The following is a 27,951-nucleotide window of genomic DNA, read 5'->3' as shown; positions in this document are numbered from 1 at the left end:
AAAGTTTAAACGATCAACGCGCTTACAAAACTGTTTGTTTCCGACGTTACAAGGGGCATATGAACGCAGCATCACCTCTGATCGAACTTCGCGAACAACCCAGTATTTTTTATCCTCACTGGCACCCGTACCTCTAGAAAGGTAGCAAGATGGCTGCGGAGCCGAACAAGACAGAAATTCTGACCATTTTTAAAAGACTACGGTCTATTCCAACTAACAAGGTAACACGAATAGGTGCTTAGTGTCTGTTCACTCGTTTATTGATCCGTTATTGGAGGTGAAACGTAGACCAGAAAAATGATCACGTCCATCCGTCTACGGTAGCAAGCTGGTCTCTGCCTGGGCCTTACGACGGCCAGCAAGAAGCTGACGTTAGCTCACTAGGCTAGCAGAGCAGCTAACTTTGCTTATCTAAATCGGCCACGTATAGTATGCTATGTATCGTCAACGCACCCTGCTTTTCTAACCTAGTTAACCAGTCTGGTGACTTGTTTATTTGAGCCAGAACGAGTAGGGACGGGGCCAATGTCTGAAAGAGATTGTCTAACGTTAGCACCAAAGCCAACACAATTGGATTCCTAACAAACGTTAGCTAGCCAGCCATTAGGTTATTTTCCTTTCAATCCAGATGTCCAGCTAATAAGTTATTACCAAAATGCAAAGTTGCCGAACTTAAACGTACCAAGTTAAATTCCCGGGGTCGACTAACGTTGCCTCATCCATAGCCGAGAACGACCTTTTGCGACGGATGTTATCGTCTTCCCAGGGGAACTTTAAGAGCCCGGACGCTCCGTATGAACTTAACGCATCACTTGCGCTACGGTTTTTGGAAATAAGGAGCCTGTCTTTCATATCAGCGAGAAATAATTTTCAAAAAGGTAACGTACTATACACCTTTTTATATTCGTGTCCCCACACGGCCATATCTCCGTGTTACAGCGTGTGTTGACGGAAGACTGAGGCGACCACCTGTGCTATTTAGCAATCTAACACAAATCGTGTGTAATGGAAGAAGTCCACCAGAAACACTGTCGGCAGCAACTGTGAAGCCGGTTGAAACGGTGTATGTGTATATTTTGCAGATGTGTTATGAACTTAAGGGATTTATGTTTCTAGAACCGTATCGCAATTGAGAATCAATTCCTGTTTAGTCGGAGTATTTTGCTGTTCTGGCTGCCAGAGCCAGTTTACCTCTGAAAATAACCTACACTGAACAAAAATATAAACGCAACGTAAAGTGTTGGTCCCATGATTCATGAGCGGAAATAAAACAATCACAGACATTTTTCATGTACACAAAGCTTTTCTCTTTTTTGGCACACGTTTGTTTTTATCTCTATTGGGGAGCATTTCTCCTTTGCCAAGATAATCCACCAACCTGACAGGTGTGACATATCAAGAAGCTGATTAAACAGCATGACTACTGCACAGGTGCATCTTGTGCTTAGGACAATAAAAGGCCACTTGAAAAGGAGCAGTTTTGTCACACAACACAATGCCACATATGTCTCACGTTTTGAGGGAGTGCGCAATTGCCATACTGACTGCAGAAATGAACACCAGAGCTGTTGCAAGAGAATTGAATGTTCATTTCTCTACCATAAGCCGCCTCCAATGTCTTTAAAAAAATAATTTGTCAGTATGTCCAACTGGCCTCAACTGCAGACCACCTGTAACCATGCCAGCCCAGGACCTCCACACCTGGCTTCTTCACCTGTGGGGGAGGGGTGGGGTGCTGAGAAGTATTTCTGTCTGTAATAAAGCCCTTTTGGGTTGGAAAAACTAATTCTGATTGGTTGGGCCGGGCTGCCAAGTGGGTGGACCTATGCCCTCCCAGGTCCACCCATGGCACCACCCCTGCCCAGTCGTGAAATACATTGATTAGGGCCTAATGAATTCATTTAAATTGACTGATTTCCTTAAATGAACTGTAACTCAGTAAAATCTTTGAAATTGTTGTGTTAATATTTTTGTTCAGTATATAAGGTCATTCATTTAGACCTTAAGGACTAACGGTAGGCTTGCCTACACTCCTTAAGAGTACATGCTTGGGCTAGGGGTTGACTGGATCAGAATTGGACCGTACAGGAGATGTTGATATGGCGAATCTCCTTTAAGCCTATTCAACTTGCCATTATTGACTATTACAACTATTATACTATTATAACTATTATTGACTATTACAATATAGCGGCTACCAGAGGTTACAGACATTACTCTGGTTCTATGAGTGAAGCGCAATTTTGTTGTCGTTTCTCGCTCGACCCCATTTTTAAAAAATCAAGCAACCCCTAGTTTGGGAAACGCTGCATTATGTTGACCAGATGGTCAAGTGGTCGCTCTGTCAATGGAAATACAGTCGTGAGGAGGCGCAATGAGGTGGGACCATTCTAGCCAATGGGGGCGGCAGGGTAGCCTAGTGGTTGCAAGTTCGAATCCCCAAGCTGACAAGGTCGTTCTGCCCCTGAACAAGGTAGTTAACCCACTAGGCCATCATTGAAAATAAGAATTTGTTCTTAACTGACTTGCCTAGTTAAATAAAGGTAAAAAAATAAAATATGAGAGAGGGCAGATGGTCTTTGCTATCTGGGATCATTGGGACGTCCCAACTCTGACGTTACTCCATTGAAGTTGACATTAAATAAGGTTAGGGTTTAGGCAGGGATGTCTGGATAGCACTAAACCAAGCAGAACTCCGATATAAAGTGTTTTTTCCCTCAAAGTTGCCGGATGTCACATGTCCTACTTATATCAGTAGCAACTTAAATATTACAAAACGTCAATTAGATCAATTACGGCTCATGTAGCAAATAAGCCATTACATTTTTTGTTGACTCTCATTGACCTTCGACTCTCAACGCCTCGCTTGGTGGGCAAGTTTTTTGTTGAAAATTGCCACCTGATGGAGGAGACAGATTTTGTTTTTAGCAGTTTCTCCTCTCGCGTCGCCTCTTCCTCTGATGGGTTGCATCTCAATAGTCTAAAATATGTTACTTTTCTGTGTAATATTCCTTAATTAAAACAGCTGATTTAAATATGATGGAGCACTATCAGTCGGTCTTCCTCAGCAGTAGAAATAACTACTTATTGAGATGAACTCGCGGCCATTTTTATCTCAGCTGTACGTTCACTGATAGCCAAGTTTAAAAAGCAGGAAAGCTATTGGACATCCAAACCTTGAGGCGGCGATAATATGTAGGACCTGAGATCTTGTGTAAATAACTTTTGAGTTTAGTCATTGACAATGAACAGGGCTTTATGGTTAATGTACGAGTGTGTCCCATGTCTACACAGCTTGTTCTCTTTCCTGTTTAAGACCACATCCAGACGTGTCTGCTGTAGGTATGTAGCTAGCTAACTAGGCAGTGTATTGTGTGTTTGTTTCTGTGCAAGGCGTGCTTTGACTGTGCTGCCAAGAACCCCAGCTGGGCCAGTATACCATATGGAGTGTTCCTGTGCATCGACTGCTCTGGCATTCATCGCTCTCTCGGAGTGCACCTCAGCTTTATCAGGTAGCCTGTCTCTCTGTCTCTCTGTCTGTCTGTCTCTGTCTGTCTGTCTCTCTGTCTCTCTCTCTCTCTCTGTCTCTCTCTCTGTCTCTGTCTGTCTCTCTCTCTGTCTCTGTCTGTCTCTCTCTCTGTCTCTCTGTCTGTCTATCTCTCTGTCTGTCTCTGTGTCTCTGTCTGTCTGTCTGTCTGTCTGTCTCTCTCTCTCTCACACACCATGGCTCGACAATCACACGTTTTACTGTCATACCCGGTCAAGGAGAATGATTTGCTACAATCCCCATGTTGTTTTGTTCTTCACCTCAGATCCACTGAGCTCGACTCCAACTGGAACTGGTTTCAGCTGAGATGTATGCAGGTCGGAGGCAACGCCAACGCGGTACGTCAACACGATAACATTCCATTATATATAGACGTTGAACAACACACAGCTTTAAACGGGGACCTGTCCTGGATCTGACTCTCTCCCTTCTTGTCTGTGTCCTCAAGACGGCCTTCTTCCGTCAGCATGGCTGCTCCACCAACGACACTACCGCCAAGTACAACAGCCGCGCGGCACAGATGTACCGAGAGAAGATCCGACAGCAAGCAAACACGGCACTGTCCAAATATGGGTCTAACGTGAGTGTGGGCTCAGCTTCAACGGCCACCCAAACATACCATACCTTATGTAGCATGTATGCATGTAACAACTCGCCCTTAACCCAGCATTTTAAACCAGGCTCACAGTGATACATCCCTACTCCCAAGTTGTGGTTGTAACCACTATACCACTGAACATTGAGCTTTTGTTTATTTATGTTTATGTTTACATAAAATTAAATTCCTACTGATATTATTATGTCTTATGGTTATCTATATATTATTATGTCTTATGGTTGTCTATATAGATCTATATATTATTATTATGTCTTATGGTTATCTATATAGATCTATATATTATTATTATGTCTTATGGTTATCTATATAGATCTATATATTATGTCTTATGGTTATCTATATTATCTATATATTACTACGGTGATATTATTCCTCCACTGAGAAGGCAACAAACTCCCCCTCTCTCGTCCCTCTCACAGCCACCCATATCAGCTACACATTGGCCTGTTGAGTCACCAGCGAGTGGGCAAACTCCACTTGTGATGTCACCAGCAGCATTAATTCATGTCTTGTGGATAGACCACACAATACATAATTACCCACAAACACCATATCTGTTCTTATTGGTGCAGATGCACTTCCAGGTCCTCACAAGGCTTTTGCAGATACCAAATCAGATTTGAATGTGCTGTGAGTGTGTGGAGGTGTTTCATATTTTAACTCGCTAGTTTCAAATCATCAACTATGGTCTTCAGTTTGGGCCAAACTGTTTAAGCAGGTGTGATAGAGTCGAGCTGTATTTAAAATGGGAAATCAATACGGTCCTGATGACCAGCATATTCCTTTCCCAAATCTAGTGGGTATAGACTCATGACGTCTATATCTATAGAGGCCAGGGGTTGATTTGGCTCTGGGCCATCTAAATCACATGTATTTATAAAGCCCTTCTTACATCATCAGATGTCATAATGTGCTATACAGAAACCCAGCCTAAAACCCCAAACAGCAAGCAATGCAGATGTAGAAGCACGGTGGCTAGAAACAACTCCCTTGAAAGGCAGGAACCTAGGAAGAAACCTAGAGAGGAACCAGGCTCTGAGGGGAGGCAAGTCCTCTTCTGGCTGTGCCGGGTGGAGATTAGAAACCTAGAAAGGAACCAGGCTCTGAGGGGAGGCCAGTCCTCTTCTGGCTGTGCCGGGTGGAGATGAGAAACCTAGAGAGGAACCAGGCTCTGAGGGGAGGCCAGTCCTCTTCTGGCTGTGCCGGGTGGAGATTATAAACCTAGAGAGGAACCAGGCTCTGAGGGGAGGCAAGTCCTCTTCTGGCTGTGCTGGGTGGAGATTAGAAACCTAGAGAGGAACCAGGCTCTGAGGGGAGGCAAGTCCTCTTCTGGCTGTGCCGGGTAGAGATTATAAGAATAAATGGTCATTAAGGCCAGATCATTCTTCAAGATGTTCAAAACGTTCATAGATGACCAGCAGGGTCAAATAATAATCACAGTGGTTGCTGAGGGTGTAGCAGGTCAGCACCTCAGGAGGAAATGTCAGTTGTCGGTGTAAATAGCGTCTGTTAACCCTTCCTCTTTCTCTCTCAGCTGTGGATCGACCAATCCAGTGTGAGCAGCCAGCCTGCCGCCCCAGAGAAGAGACAGGCAGACTTCTTTACTGAGCATACTCAGGTAGGCCTGAGGGCGACTGTTCAAATCACACCAATCACACAAGTGTTTTGTGCTTCTGTGTTCAGTCTGTGGGTGCAGTAGTGTTGGTTCTGTGTGTATGTGTTATTTAATGTGACTGAATTGGTGTGTTTGCAGCCTTCAAACAGCTGGGACGCGACGGCTCCTTCCCTGACAGAACACAATGGAACCCTCACTCCTCAACTATTGGAGGACACACCCAAAGCCCCCCACACCGCCAGCACTCGTGAGTCTCTCTCTCACACACACACACACACACACACACACACACACACACACACACACACACACACACACACACACACACACACACACACACACACACACAGTCCCCCCTCTCCTATCCTTTCGTCTGGAGCTTTCCCATATGTTTCTGAGGTTGAATTAGACAGTTGATCTGTGATTGTATTTGACATTCTCAGAGCTGGAGGAAGGACCAAGCATTGAGGGACTGAGCACTGAGCAATCTCCCAAAGTCACTATGGGTAAGTCATCAGCCAACATCCTGTTCCTCCTCTGCCTCCTTTCACATGACAACAGCTCCTCCCCTCACCTCTCAATGATCTTTGCTGACATTAAAAACAAGGAATAGGTGATGGTTACAGCCATTTACAGACCTCCACATCCACAGTAACCCCCCTGATATTCTGGCAAGGCTGCTCTTGTTGGCTCTTCCCAGAATTGGAGACCCCCCTTAGACGTTTGGACCAGGCACCAAATTGTCCCTACCCCTCCTATACATAGCCCACCCTGTAATACAGTCACTGGAGGTTTTCCATATGACCGTGGAGCCCTCAGTAACACCTTTGTCTGCTTTGTCCGTAGAGGACTCCATGCGTTTGTCGTCAGATCAACCACAGCTACCCAAAGGTGATTGGAACGCCTTTTTAAAAGCAGCCGTTAGCCCATTGGCTGGCCAGATTTTCAGGAAGCATGGTTGGTTCTGTGCTTGACTGACACCTCACCTGATTGTGACACGCAAGCTTAAGCCCCTCCCAGCTCAAACTAAAATGTGTGACTGCCAAGGCTTTCTTCGTTCTTCCAGTCTCCTAACATGAATACAACAGTCAGACAACCCCTATTCAACATGTAGCCTCGGTCCCAGACCTAGCAGACTAACAGTGTCTTTCATTCAACATGTAGCCTCGGTCACAGACCTAGCAGACTAACAGTGTCTTTCATTCAACATGTAGCCTCGGTCACAGACCTAGCAGACTAACAGTGTCTTTCATTCAACATGTAGCCTCGGTCACAGACCAAGCAGACTAACAGTGCCTTTCATTCAACATGTAGCCTCGGTCCCAGACCTAGCAGACTAACAGTGCCTTTCATTCAACATGTAGCCTCGGTCACAGACCTAGCAGACTAACAGTGCCTTTCATTCAACATGTAGCCTCGGTCCCAGACCTAGCAGACTTAGTGCCTTTCATTCAACATGTAGCCTCGGTCACAGACCAAGCAGACTAACAGTGCCTTTCATTCAACATGTAGCCTCGGTCACAGACCTAGCAGACTAACAGTGCCTTTCATTCAACATGTAGCCTCGGTCCCAGACCTAGCAGACTAACAGTGCCTTTCATTCAACATGTAGCCTCGGTCACAGACCTAGCAGACTAACAGTGCCTTTCATTCAACATGTAGCCTCGGTCACAGACCTAGCAGACTAACAGTGCCTTTCATTCAACATGTAGCCTCGGCCTTTCATTCAACATGTAGCCTCGGTCCAGACCTAGCAGACTAACAGTGCCTCTTCATTCAACATGTAGCCTCGGTCCCAGACCAAGCAGACTAACAGTGCCTCTTCATTCAACATGTAGCCTCGGTCACAGACCAAGCAGACTAACAGTGCCTTTCATTCAACATGTAGCCTCGGTCACAGACCAAGCAGACTAACAGTGCAGTGTCTTCATTCAACATGTAGCCTCGGTCACAGACCTAGCAGACTAACAGTGTCTTTCATTCAACATGTAGCCTCGGTCCCAGACCTAGCAGACTAACAGTGTCTATCATTCAACATGTAGCCTCGGTCCCAGACCTAGCAGACTAACAGTGCCTTTCATTCAACATGTAGCCTCGGTCCCAGACCTAGACTAACAGACATTAACAGTGACTAACAGTGTCTTCATTCAACATGTAGCCTCGGTCACAGACCTAGCAGACTAACAGTGCCTTTCATTCAACATGTAGCCTCGGTCACAGACCTAGCAGACTAACAGTGCCTTTCATTCAACATGTAGCCTCGGTCACAGACCTAGCAGACTAACAGTGCCTTTCATTCAACATGTAGCCTCGGTCCCAGACCAAGCAGGCTTAGTGTCTATCATAGGTTTTCACTTCCGTTGGACTTCATGTTTTATTGTGTTACAAATTGGGGTTAAAATGTAATTTTTTTCATCGCTGATCCCAGACCACAAAATAGTCTCATGTCAAAGTGAGGGATAAAATACTGTACAGACTTCCTTCTGTTGACTGTCATTTAGATCAGTATTGTGGAGTGACTACAATGTGGTTGAGCCATCCTTAGTTTTGTCCCATCACCGCCGTTAAACCCTGTAGCTGTTTTAAAGTCACAGTAGGACTCATGATGACGTCACTTTCATTCAACTAGCCCGGTCCGGCAGCTCAGTTAGGAAGGACGTCAGTATCTTTCATTCTGGGTCGGATAAACCAGCCAAAGCTTAATTAATAACTTGATATTCAGTACCTGCTTTAAAAAAATATTTATATATATATTTTACCCATCTACCAATCACTGCCCCTTCTTTGAGGCATTTGAAAAGCTCCCTGATCGTTGTTTGAATCTCTGCTTGAAATGCACTACTTCACTGAGGGGAAAGGGGGACACCTAGTCAGTTGTACAACTGAAATGTGTCTGACCTTACAGAGGTTGTATGTTTGGGGTACCAAGAAAGGGTCATTCAACTCATGTTGACCCCTATTATTTCACACACGGAGGCCATGCAACTTATTGTGTGATTTGCTACACAAATGTTTTCTGCATTTAGGCTTGCCTATATCTATACAATGAAGATATTTGAGATATTCATTTTTCTTAATTTGTGAACATTTTATATAATGTTATTTTCAGTTTGACATGGAGTATTTGGTATGGATCAATGATTTGGTGCTTATCATTTCAGTTCTACTTCGTATCAACATGTGAAAGTCCAATGGGGTGAATACCTATTATAGTAACTCTGTCCCATAACTTTAGAATAACGTAAACTAATGAAACTATTTCTGTCAGGTGTATGACAATGGTGCTGTCCTTCAGCTGCAGTGATATAACACTGCTGACTGTAGCACATGGCTTGTCTTGAAACGGCTCTGACTGGATAAAAGGACCGTTGGGATGCTATTTCTCATCTGACTGCGTTGACATGTTCTTTGTGTCGCGTCTGCTAAGGACACTGAATGTTTGCACCTTTTAACAGAGGGGAAACGTACAGTGTTTGTGCGTTCACATGTATGGGGGCACGCCTATCCATTTGTAGGGGTAAACATTGGTGTGTGTGTGTGTGTAGAACTTGCATTCCTTTTTCAAAGTGATGCAGAGCGATTACAACTCGGGAGTCCCTGGCCCTCCGCTGTCCACCAGTGTTCTAATGATGAGCTTTGTGTTACAGATGTGAAGCAATCCATCATTGGGAAAAAGAAGCCCAGCACTACTAAGAAAGGGGTAGGTTACACCCCCTTCAGCACTCAGACAGGGGGCTCTGCGTGAGGAGCAGGGTTTTGGCTGGTCACGTGATCTGATTAGGAAACACGTGGAGCACGAGATCTGGCATGTAGTTAGGGCTCGGTGTTGTTCCTGGATAAGTCACGTTGACCAGAAAAACAAATGTCCCAAATCAGAATCACCAAACCTGGCTAATGAATCAAGAGTGCGTTGAGCAAACCATGAATGTAATACTACCACTTGTCCACTGGGGGGCAGTCATTTCCTCTATCTGTCCCCAGCTGTGTGTAACCATCTCCTCTGTGCTCCTCTCTCCCTCTAGCTGGGTGCTAAGAAGGGCCTGGGGGCCCAGAAGGTGAGCAGTAAGAGCTTCTCAGAGGTGGAGAAACAGGCCCAGGTAGCCGAGAAGCAGAGAGAGGAGCAAGCAGCTGATGCTAAGAAACAGGCAGAGGAGTCCATGTGAGTGAACCACACAGTTTGACAGTCAGAGAGCATGGAAACACCTCCGCACCAGATTCTGCTTTTCCTGCTGTTTTAGTGTTTACACTAAATTAATATTTGCTGTCTTCTCATGGCCAGACTGTTCAGAGGTTGGATAAATAATGCAGCCTACTTCTGCGTACAGAAAGTGAATGGAAGGGATCCTTTAGGACAGCAACTAGTGACATCCGCTGGCTCAATAATCGTATTATCGTGTAACCGACAATTATGGACCATAACCGTGGGAAAAAATGATAATTATTGTCTTAATACATTTTGCACATGGAGGGTAATGTTGGTCATCATTTTACGATGAGAACGACATAGTCGGGAGGAGAATTTCCTAAAATTCCAAAATAGTTGCAAATGAATGTAGAACAATTGGCAAATGTGTCTCTTTTTTCAGTGTGGCCTCCATGCGCCTGGCCTACAAGGAGCTGGAGATTGACAGGAAGATGGAGAACAAGAAGATGCAGAACATGGAGGGTAAGAAGAGAGAGCAGGCTGAGAGACTGGGCATGGGCTTCGGCAACCGCAGGTAATCAAGTTATCAGTGTTTCCATGTTTTCAAAGAACAGTCATGTTTCTCTCATGGAATAAGCGTTCCTTGAGCACTACAAATAGCAAATGAGTGCTGTCTGTTTGCATGTGCTACTGTAGGCTATAGCATTCCTGCTTAAACCATACTTTGGCAATGAGGCCCTTTATCTACTTCCCCAGAGTCAGATGGACTCGTGGACACCATTTTTATAGTCCGTGTCAAGTTTGAAGGAAGTTGGAGAGAGTTTTGTGAGCCAATGCTAACTAGCGTTAGCGCAATGACTGGAAGTTTATGGGTATCTGCTAGCAGAGGTGTCAAACTGCACACAGAGACATAAAAATGGTATCCAGGAGTTGATCTGACTCTGGGGAAGTAGATAAAGGAGTTGATCTGACTTCTGGGAAGAAAGTGAATGGAAGGGATCCTTTAGGACAGCAACTAGGATCCGCTGGCTAGATAAAGGAGTTGATCTGATCTGACAATTATGGGAAGTAGATAAAGGATTATTGATCTTAATACATTTTGCAATCGAGGTGACGACTCTGGGAAATGTTGGTCTGGGGAAGTCGATAAAGGAGTTGATCTGATTCTGGGGAAGGATAAAGGAGTTGATCTGAGATGGGGAAGTAGATAAAGGAGTTGATCTGGGAAGACAGATCGGGAGGAGAATTTCTAAAATTCCAAAATAGATAAATGGAGTTGAACAATTGGCAAATGTGATAAAGGAGTTGATCTGCGCCTGGCCTACAAGGAGCTGGAGATTGACAGGAAGATGGAGAACAAGAAGATGCAGAACATGGAGGGTAGAGAAAGGCAGGCTGAGAGACTGGGCATGGGCTGGGGAAAGATAAAAGTTATCAGTGTTTCCATGTTTTCAAAGAACAGTCATGTTTCTCTTGGATCTGACTCTGGGGAAGTAGATAAAGGAGTTGATCTGACTCTGGGGAGTAGCTATAGATTCCTGCTTAAAAAGGAGTTGATCTACTTCTGGGGAGTCAGATGGACTCGTGGACACCATTTTATAGTCCGTGTCAAGTTTGAAGGAAGTTGGAAAGAGTTTCTGTGGGAAGTAGATAAAGGAGTTGATCTGACTCTGCAGAAGTGATAAAACTGCACACAGAGACATAAAAAGTAGATAAAGGAGTTGATCTGATCTGATCTGACTCTGGGGAAGTAGATAAAGGAGTTGATCTGACTCTGGGGAAGTAGATAAAGGAGTTGATCTGACGACTCTGGGGAAGTAGATAAAGGAGTTGATCTGACGACTCTGGAAGTAGATAAAGGAGTTGATCTGACGACTCTGGGGAAGTCGATAAAGGAGTTGATCTGACTCTGGGGAAGTAGATAAAGGAGTTGATCTGACTCTGGGGAAGTAGATAAAGGAGTTGATCTGACTCTGGGGAAGTAGATAGTTGAAGGAGTTGAGTTGATCTGACGACTCTGGGGAAGTAGATAAAGGAGTTGATCTGACGACTCTGGGGAAGTAGATAAAGGAGTTGATCTGACTCTGGGGAAGTAGATAAAGGAGTTGGACTCTGGGGAAGTAGATAAAGGATCTGATCTGGGGAAGTAGATGACGACTCTGGGGAAGTAGATAAAGGAGTTGATCTGACTGGGGAAGTAGATAAAGGAGTTGATCTGACTGACTCTGGGGAAGTAGATAAAGGAGTTGATCTGACTCTGGGAAGTAGATAAAGGAGTTGATCTGACGACTCTGGGGAAGTAGATAAAGGAGTTGATCTGACGACTCTGGGGAAGGGGAGTTGAGTACTCTGGGGATAAAGGAGTTGATCTGACGACTCTGGGGAAGTAGATAAAGGAGTTGATCTGACGACTCTGGGGAAGTAGATAAAGGAGTAGATAAAGGAGTTGACTCTGGGGAAGTAGATAAAGGAGTTGATCTGACTCTGGGGAAGTAGATAAAGGAGTTGATCTGACGACTCTGGGGAAGTAGATAAAGGAGTTGATCTGACGACTCTGGGGAAGTAGATAAAGGAGTTGATCTGACGACTCTGGGGAAGTAGATAAAGGAGTTGATCTGACGACTCTGGGGAAGTAGATAAAGGAGTTGATCTAAAGGAAGTAGATAAAGGAGTTGATCTGGGGAAGTAGATAAAGGAGTTGATCTGACGACTCTGGGGAAGTAGATAAAGGAGTTGATCTGACTGGGGAAGTAGATAAAGGAGTTGATCTGGGGAAGTAGATAAAGGAGTTGATCTGACTCTGGGGAAGTAGATAAAGGAGTTGATCTGACTCTGGGGAAGTAGATAAAGGAGTTGATCTGACTGGGGAAGTAGATAAAGGAGTTGATCTGACTCTGGGGAAGTAGATAAAGGAGTTGATCTGACGACTCTGGGGAAGTAGATAAAGGAGTTGATCTGACGACTCTGGAAGTAGATAAAGGAGTTGATCTGACGACTCTGGGGAAGTAGATAAAGGAGTTGATCTGACGACTCTGGGGAAGTAGATAAAGGTCCTAATTGCCAAAAATCCCGAAGTATTCCTGTAATTATTTATGCTTTTGGTTGGTGTCCCACTCTTTGATGGGATGCCATGTTACAGAGTGTGGCTTTAACTTCAGTGGTGTTTATGTGTTTACGGTGTCTGTGTGTGTGTAGATTGTGTTGCAGTACATTATTGTGTGCGGACATGACTTAAGTGTGTGTGTATTCTGCGTATTCCAGCACCATATCTCACTCAGTGATGTCAGAGATGCAGGTGATTGAGCAGGAGACGCCCTCAGGGGCCAAGTCCTCGCCTCGCTCCAAACTGGACATGTTGGATGAACCGGGCTTCTCCTCCGGACCCCCTAAGTACGTCACACCCCAAACAGATTGGAATGTCTTCTCCTATGGAGTAGTAGTGGAAAAATGGGTTTCTGTCCAATTCCAAATGGACTTCCAACCCCAAGCTAGCTATCTCCCAGGCACTGGGGCTGTTGTATACAGCTGAAAGGATTGGATTGGTATTAATAATATGGTAATGGATCCAACTTGCCTTCAGATAGGCTTGATATACCTGTCTTCACCTTGCTAAGACACCTATCCAATCCTTTTATAATTATCTAAGAGTCTTGGGTCTGTGGGTTAGGTGTAGAGCCTTGGGTCTATGGGTTAGGTGTAGAGCCTTGGGTAGAGCCTTGGGTCTATGGGTTAGGTGTAGAGCCTTGGGTAGAGCCTTGGGTCTATGGGTTAGGTGTAGAGCCTTGGGTCTATGGGTTAGGTGTAGAGCCTTGGGTCTATGGGTTAGGGTAGAGCCTTGGGTCTATGGGTTAGGGGTAGAGCCTTGGGTCTATGGGTTAGGGGTAGAGCCTTGGGTCTGTGGATTAGGTGTAGAGCCTTGGGTCTATGGGTTAGGGGTAGAGCCTTGGGTCTATGGGTTAGGGGTAGAGCCTTGGGTCTATGGGTTAGGGGTAGAGCCTTGGTTCTATGGGTTAGGGGTAGAGCCTTGGTTCTATGGGTTAGGGGTAGAGCCTTGGGTAGAGCCTTGGGTCTGTGGGTTAGGTGTAGAGCCTTGGGTCTATGGGTTAGGTGTAGAGCCTTGGGTCTATGGGTTAGGTGTAGAGCCTTGGGTCTGTGGGTTAGGGGTAGAGCCTTGGGTCTATGGATTAGGGGTAGAGCCTTGGGTCTGTGGGTTAGGGTTAGATCCTTGGGTCTATGGGTTTGGTGTAGAGCCTTGGGTCTGTGGGTTAGGGGTAGAGCCTTGGGTCTATGGATTAGGGGTAGAGCCTTGGGTCTATGGGTTAGGGTTAGATCCTTGGGTCTATGGGTTAGGGTTAGATCCTTGGGTCTATGGGTTAGGGGTAGATCTTTGCGTCTATGGGTTAGGGGTAGATCCTTGGGTCTATGGGTTAGGGGTAGATCTTTGCGTCTATGGGTTAGGGGTAGATCCTTGGGTCTATGGGTTAGGGTTAGATCCTTGGGTCTATGGGTTAGGGGTAGATCTTTGCGTCTATGGGTTAGGGGTAGAGCCTTGGGTCTGTGTAATATATCCCTTCATCTACCTCTGTTTCCTCAGATCTAATCCATTATGAATGTGTCCTTGTGTATCACTACCTGACCAACAACATTGGATCTACCCCTGCCTCTGTGTGTGTGCTTTGTTGGGACAGGTACAAGGACAACCCGTTCACGGCGGGCGACGGCTTCGGCTCGCGGTGGGACTCTGATGGGGGAGTGGCCTCCTTCACCTCCTCCTGGGCCCTGGAGAATGAGGAGCCTAAAGAGGAGGTGACAATCTCCAGCATCCAGCCTATCGGAGAACGACCCAGTCGGCGGAAGGCGGAGGCGGCGGCGCCCGTGTCCGAGTCGAGCGAGGCCCGGCAGAAGTTTGCCAACGCCAAGGCCATCTCTTCCGACATGTTCTTTGGCCGCGAGAGCTATGCCGAGGTAAAGTTACACCACTGTATTACCAACAAACACCAAGCCACCTGTCAACTGAACGGAAACTTCTAGAGCCAGGCAGGCCACATTTAATAAGACAACTGCTGCTCTGGTCTAGTATGGTGTTGTCTAATATTGTGTTGACTAGTATGATGTTGACTAGTCTAGTATGGTGTTGACTAGTCTAGTAATGCAGAGATGCAAACTAGTCACCTTTCGGCAAAATTTGCCGTTTTGAATTGAAAATAGGTGACTTAAGTGAAGATCCGTGTAGATCCGATGAGACAAGTTTGGGTGTGGAGGTGTCTTGGCTTTGGATCACACTACTGGCTGTAAGCGAACGAGTGATGCGCGTTGGGAGCAATACTAGCTGTACCCAAGACTCAGCCAATCGTTCACACAACAGAATGTAGCACGCGAATGAAGAGACAAGAGACAACCAATTTTTTTAAATTTTTTTTTTAACCTTTATTTACCTAGGCAAGTCGGTTAAGAACAAATTCTTATTTTCAATGACGGCCTAGGAACAGTGGGTTAACTGTCTGTTCAGGGGCAGAACGACAGAACGATTTGTCAGCTCGGGGATTTGAACTTGTAACCTTTCGGTTACTAGTCCAACACTCTAACCACTAGGCTACCTTGCCGCCCCAATTTGGTATTTACATCATGAGCGCCTCATGAGCTGTAACTAAAAAACAACTGGCATTTGGATAGTTTGAGGTGAGGGAGAAAATGTGGTGGAACAAGTATTGTCAGCGTTGCTAAGTAACGTTATCCTGCTAGCTGGATTGAATTCTCCGTTAGCTAGCAAGTCAGAGATATGTTGAGCAACATTATCCAACTAAACTGATCAAATAATTGAGTTTATGAAAATTAGTTGGCTATTAAAGCCAGACAGCTAATGTTCGCTAGCTGACGTTACATCAGATGAGCTAACATTAGTAACCTAACCAATTCGCTATAGTACTTCTTCAGGCTAGGGTCCTTTTTTCTCAATTCCCGCCTGACTGACGTGCCCAAAGTAAACTGCCTGTTACTCAGGCCCTGAAGCCAGGATGTGCATATAATTGGTACCATTGAAAAGAAAATACGTAGAAGTTTGTATAAATGTTAAAATAATGTATGAGACTTTAACACAATAGACATGGTAGGAGAAAATCCAAAGATAAACCAACCAGATTTTTATTTTTGAGAGTCCGTGCTGTTACAATGGAAAGTATAGGGACATACTCAATTCCAGCTCCCATATTGCAATTCCTGTGGCTTCCACTGGGTGTCGATCGTCTTTGTTCAAGGTTACTACAGGGACACAGACTTACAAATTCGTGTATGCGCACGCAATGAAAAGGTCACGTACTTGCAAATATCCTATTGAACATACTTCTTTCTGTATGAAATATTATAGTTTAATTACATTTTAGGGAATCTGAGGATTAAATAGAAACGTATTTTGACTTGTTGAAACAAAGTTTAGGGTTAGATTTTCGGATTCCTGTCTTGGCATGTTGAACGAGTGGATTACTCAAATCGATGGCGCCAACTAAACTGACCTTTCGGGATATAAAGAAGGATTTTATCTAAAAAAAACTACACCGCATGTTATAGCTGGGACCCTTTGGATGACAAATCAGAGGAAAATGTTCAAAAAGTAAGTGAATATTTAATCGCTATTTGTGAATTTGTGAAACCTGTGCCGGTGTAAAATATTTTGATGTGTGGTGCCGTCCTCAAACAATCGCATGACATGCGTTCGCTGTAGAGCCTACTGTAAATCGGACAGTGCCGTTAGATTAACAAGAATTTAAGCTTTCAACCGATATAAGACATTTGTATATACCGAAATGTTTAATATCCATCATTTTTATGATTATTTATTTGAATAGCGCGCCCTCCAGTTTCACCGTAAGTTGTGCCGTTCCTCAAGTTATAACACTTTAGTTGCTTACTGGACTCTGGCAATCTGTGTGAAATGTTGATTAGTTAACTAGCTAACGAACTAACTGCTAATGTTTTCCCTCTACAATATGTGGCTCATTTTCAGAATGAGAGAATTAGGTGAAAATGAGGCGTTGCTTGTTAACCAAGTGTATTCGGGGATCAAGTGTAGCTGGAGTGGGCCTGGCTTAAGCTGGATGCCACTATAGAGGTGAAAGGACCCCCCCCTTCTCACTTTTTCAATACAGTTGATATAAAGGGGTAGGCCAGGTGTTATCTCTGCCTGAAAGGGATCAATTATGCCAACAAAGGGTCTCATGCTCTGCTGGAACATTGTAGAACAGATGTCCACAGGCAGACAGTGTACAATGCAGTAATGTGTAGCCCACAGATATGGCTTAGTTGTGTTGAACTTGACAGTAACACTTGTGTGTAAATGAGGGGAAATTATTACATTTTTTTACTCAGTGAATGTTAGTTTTGCACACATGTCGCCTTGTGCACTTGATCGATTTCTATTATAGTGGCCACTATAATAGAGCAAAAATATAATGCTAGTTTCATTCTATTTCTACTTTTAAGTTGACATGGTGTTGTTGTCTATGGCATTATTAAAACTGAAGACCTATTTATCAAATAACTCTCTAATTATTATTACGTGATTAAACGGATTAGTCATGTAACTGTAATTAACTAGGAAGTCGGGGCACCAAGGAAAATATTCAGATTACAAAGTTATAATTTTCCTAATATAACTTTTCAGATATTTTCATATCTGATCAATAGTCTTCTGATTAATGAATTCTTCTTTACCTCACGTTAGTCTCATTCCAAATTCTGCATGAACCCAGTCTTCACTATGAGTCATCCATATATCAATTGTCTTAAAATCATTTATTTACTAACTAAGTAATTCACAGAAATGCATAAACAAACAGTAGATAGTTAAAAGGAAATGATAACGGAGTTTCCCTAGTGGGATAAACGGGTATCGCGGCTTGGTGGACAAAAGGGGAAGTGGGGGTCAACTGAGATGAGACACTACAAAGTTGATAATTATAACAATTGAAATGCTAATCCTTTGCACATGAATGCTCACTCATTCGTAAATAATTGCAATCAATATATATACAGTGCCTTGCGAAAGTATTCTGCCCCCTTGAACTTTGCGACCTTTTGCCACATTTCAGGCTTCAAACATAAAGATATAAAACTGTATTTTTTTGTGAAGAATCAACAAAAGTGGGACACAATCATGAAGTGGAACGACATTTATTGGATATTTCAAACTTTTTTAACAAATCAAAAATTGAAAAATTGGCGTGCAAAATTACTTTCGCAAGGCACTGTATTTACGCTCTGTGTCGTCGGGATCTCTGTTGAAAAGTTTGTTTCTGTTGGAGTCTGTCCGCTCTCTCTCTCTCTATCGTGGTTAGAATAGATAGTTCAGAGTGACATTCATTCATGTCTTTGTAGAATAGATGTTTCAGCGGTTGTCGTTCTTCGCGTTCAATGATACCGAATTCCTAGCTGCAGACTAGTAATTAATATCAAAGACTTGTTCTTATTCTGTCGGTATCGATAGTCTAAGAGTTTAACAACGTGGTATGGTTAAAAGATTCAGCAGTCTGGTCTCAAACCTTGGCCCTCTCGTTATCGAGGTAAGCTGGTCTGCAACCTTTGTCCTCTCGTAATTGAGAGAAACATGGTCTGTTGAGAAATTCTCAAGGTGGGGTTTTATTCGGAAGAGCAGAAAAGGGCTGTCTCATGACACCAAGTAGTAATTTGCATACCACCCAAACAGATCCACAGATGATGCAATCTCCATTGCACTCCACACTGCCCTTTCCCTCCCGGACAAAAGGAACACCTATGTGAGAATGCTATTCATTGACAACAGCTCAGCGTTCAACACCATAGTGCCCTCAAAGCTCATTACTAAGCTAAGGAACCTGGGACTAAACACCTCCCTTTGCAACTGGATCCTGGACTTCCTGACGGGCTGCCCCCAGGTGGTGAGGGTAGGTAACAACACATCTGCCACACTGATCCTCAACACTGGAGCTCCCCAGGGGTGCGTGCTCAGTCCCCTCCTGTACTCCCTGTTCACCCACGACTGCATGGCCAGGCACGATTCCAACACCATCATTAAGTTTGCTGACAACACAACAGTGGTAGGCCTGATCACCGACAACGATGAGAAAGCCTTTTGGGAGGAGGTCAGAGACCTGGTCGGATGGTGCCAGAATAACAACCTATCCCTCAACGTGACCAAGGAAATGATTGTGGACTACAGGAAAAGGAGCACCTAGCACTTCCCCATTCTCATCGACAGGGCTGTAGTGGAGCAGGTTGAGAGCTTCAAATTCCTTGGTGTCCACATCAACAACAAACTAGAATGGTCCAAACACACCAAGACAGTCGTGAAGAGGGCACGACAAAGCCTATTCCCCCTCAGGAAACTAAAAAGATTTGGCATGGGTCCTGAGATCCTCAAAAGGTTCCACAGTTGCAACATCTGACCGGTTGCATCACTTCCTGGTACGGCATTTGCTTGGCCCCCTGCAAGGCACTTCAGAGGGTAGTGCTTACGGCCCAGTACATCACTGGGGCAGAGCTGCCTGCCGTCCAGGACCTCTACAACAGGCAGTGTCAGAGGAAGGCCCTGAAAATTGTCAAAGACTCCAGCCACCCCAGTCATAGACTGTTCTCTCTATTACCGCATGGCAAGCGCTACCGGAGTGCCAAGTCTAGGACAAAAAGGCTTCTCAACAGTTTTTACCCCCAAGCCATAAGACTCCTGAACAGGTGTTGGCTAGTCTAATGAGATGGTGTTGTCTAGTCTAATGAGATGGTGTTGTCTAGTCTAATGAGGTGGTGTTGTCTAGTCTAATGAGATGGTGTTGTCTAGTCTAATGAGATGGTGTTGTTGGTGTTGACTAGTCTAGCTAATGTAGGGCTGTCCCCGTAAAATAAATTAAAATATTGGTCGACTGAGGGTATTCTGTTCTTTCTACCAAAATATACTTTTTTTTTTAAATGTAGGGGAGTGGATCAGGAAACCAGTCAGTATCTGGTGTGACCACCATTTGCCTCATGCAGCGTGACACCTCACCTTCACATAGAGTTTATCAGGCTGTTGATTGTGGCCTGTGGGATATTGTCCCACTTCTCTTCAACGGTTGTCATTGTTGCTGGATATTGGCGGGAACTGGAACACGCTGCCGTACACATCGATCCATAGCATCCCAAACATGCTCAATGGGCAACATGGAATAAGTGGGAAATTGTCCGCTTCCAGGAATTGTGTACAGATCCTTGCGACATGGGGCTGAGGTGATGGCGGTGGATGAATGGCACAACACCAATATGCTGGGTCTCATCACGTGTCTCTGTGCAGTCAAATTGCCATCGATAAAATGCAATTGTGTTCGTTGTCTGTAGCTTATGCCTGCCCATACCCCCCCATACCATCCCCCCATGGGGCACTCTGTCTACGTTGAAAACATCAGTAAACCTCTCGCCCACAAGACGCCAAGCACGTGGTCTGCGGTTGTGAGGCAGGATGGACGTACTGACAAATTCTCTAAAACGATGTTGGAGGCGACTTATGATAGAGAAATGAACATTCAATTCTCTGGCAACAGCTCTGGTGGACTTTCCTGCAGCTAGTATGCCAATTGCACGCTCCCTCAACTTGAGACATCTGTGGCATTGTGTTGAGTGACAAAACTGCACATTTTAGTGGCCCTTTTATTGTCCCTAGCACAAGGTGCACCTGTGTAATGACTCATGCTGTTTAATCAGCATGAGTCATTATCTTGGCGAAGGAGAAATGGATTATCTTGGCGAAGGAGAAATGCTCACTAACAGGGATGTAAACAAATTTGTGCACACAATTTGAGAGAAGTAAGGTTGCGTATGAAACATTTCTGGGACCTTTTTTTGTCCAGTGTAATACCAGAGGCTCCTCTAATGAAACACATTCTAAATCTTTTGTTAAAGCATACAAATATTTTTTTTATTGCCTAATTTGTGAAATTGCTGTATCCGGCATTTTGTGACTAGGCAATTTAGTCAAGGGCTGTTTCCTCGTCTCCTCACTCCGCCGCTGCCTCCGCCACATTGTTCTCAACACCAATATGCTGGTTAACTCTGCTATTATCCACATGGCAACATGGTCCAGGAAAAGGCACCAATTCAACAGCGCACTGATGTTTCAGAACCGCGGACAGCTATCCAAGAGCATTTGTTATAAAATAATATTTTATATTAGTGTTGCACCATTGTTCTTATGTAATGTAACCATATAGAATTTCAGTAGCACATGTCTTAGTGATGGACTGTTCCATCCCCCACGGCCTCTCCACAATGGATCAGTCCAATCAGACAGGCGCCAATCAGACAGGTGTCTTGTGCACAATTAAAAAATATCTATAATATTGCGACTGACTGCTCAACTAAAGAAATATTGGTCGACCAACCGCATATTGACCAAACAATCGACCAGTCTAAATGGGATCAACCCTAAACTAGTGAGATTGTGTCGTTGGTGTTGCCTCGTCAAGCGAATGCGATGGTGTTGTCTAGTCTAATGAAATGGTGTTCTGTCATTCCCCAGTATGAGGCCAAGACACGTCTGGAGGGCCTGTCTGGCAACACGTCCATCAGCTCTGCTGACCTGTTTGGGGACGGAGTGACCGTGACACAGGTAAGGGTTAATGTTGTGTTTGATCTCTCTCTGTCTCTGTAGGGGCAGCAAGTTATGAGAGTGTGTTTGAGTATTTGTTAATGTTTGTGTTTGTGATAAAATCATTTATATGTTTATAGATAATGATTAAATATTTCTACCCTGAAACTTAACCATTTGGGGTTATAGTTTATGTAGCATGGATAAGGAATAATTAAAGTATTAAACACAAGTCCAACTAGGTTGGACTGGGAGGGAGAGAAATGTGTGTGTATGTGTGGCCTAAGAAAATACAGAGAACAATTACACTGTGTTTGAACAGACCTGGCTAGAACTCTGAGGAACTTATGAGGACAGGGATTACTTCTCAAGGTCTCCCTAATCTGGGGGATGGAACTGTCGGCTGGGTAGTGATACACAGTGGTGAGAACTACGGAGAAGGATACAACTCACCTACTGTTTGTGTGTATGTATGTGCGCAGGATACCTACTGTTTGTGTGAATGTATGTGATTAGGATACCTACTGTTTAGTGTGTATGTATGTGCGTAGGATACCTACTGTTTGTGTGAATGTATAGGATACCTACTGTTTGTGTGATGTATGTGATTAGGATACCTACTGTTTGTGTGTATGTATAGGATACCTACTGTTTGTGTGTATGTATGTGATTAGGATACCTACTGTTTGTGTGTATGTATGTGCGTAGGATACCTACTGTTTTGTGTATGTATGTATAGGATACCTACTGTTTGTGTGAATGTATGTGCGTAGGATACCTACTGTTTTTGTGTGTTTATGTATGTGCGTAGGATACCTACTGTTTTGTGTGGATACCTACTGTTTGTGTATGTGATTAGGATACCTACTGTTTGTGTGAATGTATGTGATTAGGATACCTATGTATGTGTAGGATACCTACTGTTTGTGTGGATGTATGTGTAGGATACCTATGTATATGTGATTAGGATACCTACTGTTTGTGTGTATGTATGTATTAGGATACCTACTGTTTGTGTGTATGTATGTGCGTAGGATACCTACTGTTTGTGTGTATTATGTGTGATACTGTTTGTGTAGGATACCTACTGTTTGTGTGTATGTATGTGATTAGGATACCTACTGTTTGTGTGATACGTAGGATACCTACTGTTTGTGTGTATGTATGTGATTAGGATATACCTACTGTTTGTGTGTATGTATGTGATACCTACTGTTTGTGTAGGATACCTACTACTAGGATACCTTGTTTGTGTATGTATGTGCGTAGGATACCTACTGTTTTTGTATGTGTAGGATACCTATGTTTGTGTGTGTATGTGTAGGATACCTACTGTTTGTGTGGAAGTGTATGTGTAGGTAGGATATCTACTGTTTGTGTGGATGTATGTGCGTAAGTAAGGAGCAAGTATAAAATGGATGTTTTTGTATAATGGACTGGAGAACGTTCCCGTGAATAAACATTTTGACTATTGTAAGTTGGGACTCTTGTCTGTTTCATTCAACCAGAATCTTACAAACTCTGGGTTGCAGACTGAGTAGATTAATTGAAGTTTATGAACATTGATAATAAAATTGTCATACCAGTTTGATCTCTGTCTCTGTAGGGGCAGCAGGTTATGAGAGTGTGCTGCCGACGGGACCGGACATTGCTCAGTTCAAACAGGGGGTGAAGACTGTGGCGGGCAAGATGGCCGTGCATGGCCAACGGCGACCATGAACACCATACAGGTAGAGAAACTCTACAGGACCAGAGACACCTCAACACAATACAATTACACATACAGAGAAACTCTACAGGACCAGAGACACCTCAACACAATACAATTACACATACAGAGAAACTCTACAGGACCAGAGACACTCTCTCAACACAATACAATTACACATACAGAGAAACTCTACAGGACCAGAGACACCATCAACACAATACAATTACACATACAGAGAAACACTACAGGACCAGAAACACAGGACCAGAGACACCTCAACACAATACAATTACACATACAGAGAAACTCTACAGGACCAGAGACACTTCAACACAATACAATTACACATACAGAGAAACTCTACAGAACCAGAGACACTTCAACACAATACAATTACACATACAGAGAAACTCTACCGGACCAGAGACACCTCAACACAATACAATTACACATACAGAGAAACTCTACAGGACCAGAGACACCTCAACACAATACAATACAATTACACATACAGAGAAACTCTACAGGACCAGAGACACCTCAACACAATACAATTACATACATACAGAGAAACTCTACAGGACCAGAGACACCTCAACACAATACAATTACACATACAGAGAAACTCTACAGGACCAGAGACACCTCAACACACAATACAATTACACATACAGAGAAACTCTACAGGACCAGAGACACCTCAACACAATACAATTACACATACAGAGAAACTCTACAGGACCAGAGACACCTCAACACAATACAATACACACACATACAGAGAAACTCTACAGGACCAGGACATACAGAGAAACTCTACAGACCAGAGACACTCTCAACACAATACAATTACACATACAGAGAAACTCTACAGGACCAGAGACAACTCAACACAATACAATTACACATACAGAGAAACTCTACAGGACCAGAGACACCTCAACACAATACAATTACACATACAGAGAAACTCTACAGGACCAGAGACACCTCAACACAATACAATTACACATACAGAGAAACTCTACAGGACCAGAGACACCTCAACACAATACAATTACACATACAGAGAAACTCTACAGGACCAGAGACACCTCAACACAATACAATACAATTACACATACAGAGAAACTCTACAGGACCAGAGACACCTCAACACAATACAATTACACATACAGAGAAACTCTACAGGACCAGAGACACCTCAACACAATACAATTACACATACAGAGAAACTCTACAGGACCAGAGACACCTCAACACAATACAATTACACATACAGAGAAACTCTACAGGACCAGAGACACCTCAACACAACACAATACAATTACACATACAGAGAAACTCTACAGGACCAGAGACACCTCAACACAATACAATTACACATCAACACAGAGAAACTCTACAGGACCAGAGACACCTCAACACAATACAATTACACATACAGAGAAACTCTACAGGACCAGAGACACCTCAACACAACACAATACAATTACACATACAGAGAAACTCTACAGGACCAGAGACACCTCAACACAATACAATTACACATACAGAGAAACTCTACAGGACCAGAGACACCTCAACACAATACAATTACACATACAGAGAAACTCTACAGGACCAGAGACACCTCAACACAATACAATTACACATACAGAGAAACTCTACAGGACCAGAGACACTCAACACAACACAATACAATTACACATACAGAGAAACTCTACAGGACCAGAGACACCTCAACACAATACAATACAATTACACATACAGAGAAACTCTCTACATACAGGAAACCAGAGACACCTCAACACAATACAATACAATTACACATACAGAGAAACTCTACAGGACCAGAGGACCAGAGACAGGACCAGAGACACCTCACACACAATACAATTACACATACAGAGAAACTCTACAGGACCAGAGACACCTCAACACAATACAATTACACATACAGAGAAACTCTACAGGACCAGAGACACCTCAACACAATACAATTACACATACAGAGAAACTCTACTACAGGACACCTCAACACAATACAATACAATTACACATACAGAGAAACTCTACAGGACCACCTCAGAGACAACACAATACAATTACACATACAGAGAAACTCTACAGGACCAGAGACACCTCAACACAATACAATTACACATACAGAGAAACTCTACAGGACCAGAGACACCTCAACACAATACAATTACAATACAGAGAAATTACAGGACCAGAGACATACAGAGAATTACTCTACAGGACCAGAGACACCTCAACACAATACAATTACACATACAGAGAAACTCTACAGGACCAGAGACACCTCAACACAATACAATTAAACTCTACAGGACCAGTGACACCTCAACACAATACAATACAATTACACATACAGAGAAACTCTACAGGACCAGAGACACCTCAACACAATACAATTACACATACAGAGAAACTCTACAGGACCAGAGACACCTCAACACAATACAATTACACATACAGAGAAACTCTACAGGACCAGAGACACCTCAACACAATACAATTACACATACAGAGAAACTCTACAGGACCAGAGACACCTCAACACAATACAATTACACATACAGAGAAACTCTACAGGACCAGAGACACCTCAACACAATACAATTACACATACAGAGAAACTCTACAGGACCAGAGACACAACACAATACAATTACAATTACAGAGAAATACAGGACCAGAGACACCTCAACACAATACAATTACACATACAGGACCAGAGACACCTCAACACAATACAATTACACATACAGAGAAACTCTACAGGACCAGAGACACCTACAGGACCAGAGACACCTCAACACAATACAATTACACATACAGAGAAACTCTACGGGACCAGAGACACCTCAACACAATACAATTACACATACAGAGAAACTCTACAGAACCAGTGACACCTCAACACAATACAATTACACATACAGAGAAACTCTACGGGACCAGAGACACCTCAACACAATACAATTACACATACAGAGAAACTCTACAGGACCAGAGACACCTCAACACAATACAATTACACATACAGAGAAACTCTACAGGACCAGAGACACCTCAACACAATACAATTACACATACAGAGAAACTCTACAGGACCAGAGACACCTCAACACAACACAATACAATTACAGAGAAACATACAGAGAAACTCTACAGGACCAGAGACACCTCAACACAATACAACACAATACAATTACACATACAGAGAAACTCTACAGGACCAGAGACACCTCAACACAATACAATACAGAGAAACTCTACAGGACCAGAGACACCTCAACACAGAGAAACATACAGAGAAACTCTACAGGACCAGAGACACCTCAACACAATTACACATACAATTACACAATTACACATACAGAGAAACTCTACAGGACCAGAGACACCTCAACACAATTACACATACAGAGAAACTCTACAGGACCAGAGACACCTCAACACAACACAATACAATTACACATACAGAGAAACTCTACAGGACCAGAGACACCTCAACACAATTACACATACAGAGAAACTCTACAGGACCAGATACACCTCAACACAACACAATACAATTACACATACAGAGAAACTCTACAGGACCAGAGACACCTCAACACATACAGAGAAACTCTATTGTCCTGTCTAGTAGGACACACAACTGAAAAGGGAAATTGAGCATTTTGTATTGAACAAGTCCAAGGTGTCTCCTCCTGTTTGTCAGTTTTCTTCAGTGTGGTTCTCTAGTATTGGTAGGAAACCATCACTAGATGGATCTTAATGTGCTGACCCAGCTTCTTGTGTTTGTGTTAGGATCGCTATGGCGCTTACTGAAGAGACCAGGACGACCAACACCCAGCTGCAGGGGGAGAGGGAGCCATGACGTCATACTGACAGAGAGTGGAGGGGAGGGGGGACAGAGCACATCACCACTGACTGGTATCTGTAGTGAGAGAAGGGAAGAGAGATTGCATGAATGGAGGGAGACCCTACACCGTGTCTGTTCATCTACCTTTTAGAGTGAGACAAAGTTTTATTTTCAGCGAAGAAAGCTCTGGAAGGTGTAAAGTTTTTTGTTTTTTTTTCGTTCTAACTCGTCTTGTTTTCTATACTGTTTTGGTCTCTGATTTCAAACAAAATATTAATGCTATAAAGTATTCTCTCAGAATGATATGATAACCAATCCTCTCTCTGTTGAACGATGCTTTTTGACATTGTTTTTACTGTGTGTTTTCAACCGTCTGTCGCTGTTTTAACAGACAGAGCCGTTTAACCATTCAGCATTAACATCATCAAAGGGAAGCAGTTGTCCAGTACCGGTTGATTTATCTGTTTTCATTTTAGTTACTGTGACAACGGATGACATTCTCTGGTCTGAATGGAGTCGAGTTAATCACACAAAGTTCCATTTGTAAAGAACGTTTTAACTGAACTCCACACAGCATGAATCAAAACACAACACCTCCACTCTCTGACTGAGTGACGCAATCTACCGAGGTCAGGAGCTGGACGGGGAACGGAGGGGGGGGGGTATATTTTAGAAACGTAATGACCTCGCCCATCTTGCAGTGCAATGTGAGTTCTTCACCAGGGTCTGAAAGGTTTTCAGTTGGGTCAGAAGACAGGTTGGCGTTCAGCCTTTTTCAATAGAAAGAGTTGGATGTGTGTGTTTCTTAGGGATGATCGGGTGCTTTGACT

The 27,951-nt window shown here is 43.6% G+C and overlaps 1 protein-coding gene across 2 annotated transcripts; it reads left to right on the top strand.

Annotated features, from left to right (window-relative positions):
• Positions 1-106: 106 nt before the first annotated feature.
• arfgap2 (ADP-ribosylation factor GTPase activating protein 2) lies at positions 107-23,202 on the top strand. Of its 2 annotated transcripts, XM_064958235.1 has the most exons (15): positions 107-221; positions 3,394-3,512; positions 3,813-3,885; positions 3,996-4,127; positions 5,701-5,784; positions 5,920-6,028; positions 6,225-6,287; positions 6,628-6,672; positions 9,429-9,481; positions 9,804-9,940; positions 10,368-10,499; positions 13,187-13,315; positions 14,614-14,890; positions 21,441-21,530; positions 23,116-23,202. In XM_064958235.1, the coding sequence occupies exons 1-15, from the start codon at positions 150-152 to the stop codon at positions 23,179-23,181; spliced, it is 1,581 nt and encodes a 526-aa protein (XP_064814307.1). In that variant the 5' UTR covers positions 107-149; the 3' UTR covers positions 23,182-23,202. The 2 variants fall into 2 exon arrangements, with proteins under 2 accessions (XP_064814307.1, XP_064814308.1); XM_064958236.1 differs by lacking the exon at positions 6,628-6,672 and having other exon boundaries at positions 108-221.
• The last annotated feature ends 4,749 nt before the right edge of the window (positions 23,203-27,951 follow it).

The sequence above is a fragment of the Oncorhynchus masou genome, unplaced genomic scaffold (genome assembly GCF_036934945.1).
Source record: "Oncorhynchus masou masou isolate Uvic2021 unplaced genomic scaffold, UVic_Omas_1.1 unplaced_scaffold_1184, whole genome shotgun sequence".
Taxonomy (NCBI): domain Eukaryota; kingdom Metazoa; phylum Chordata; class Actinopteri; order Salmoniformes; family Salmonidae; genus Oncorhynchus; species Oncorhynchus masou.
The sequence above is the reverse complement of the archived record's forward strand: the minus strand, read 5'-3'. Positions and strand labels throughout refer to the sequence as shown.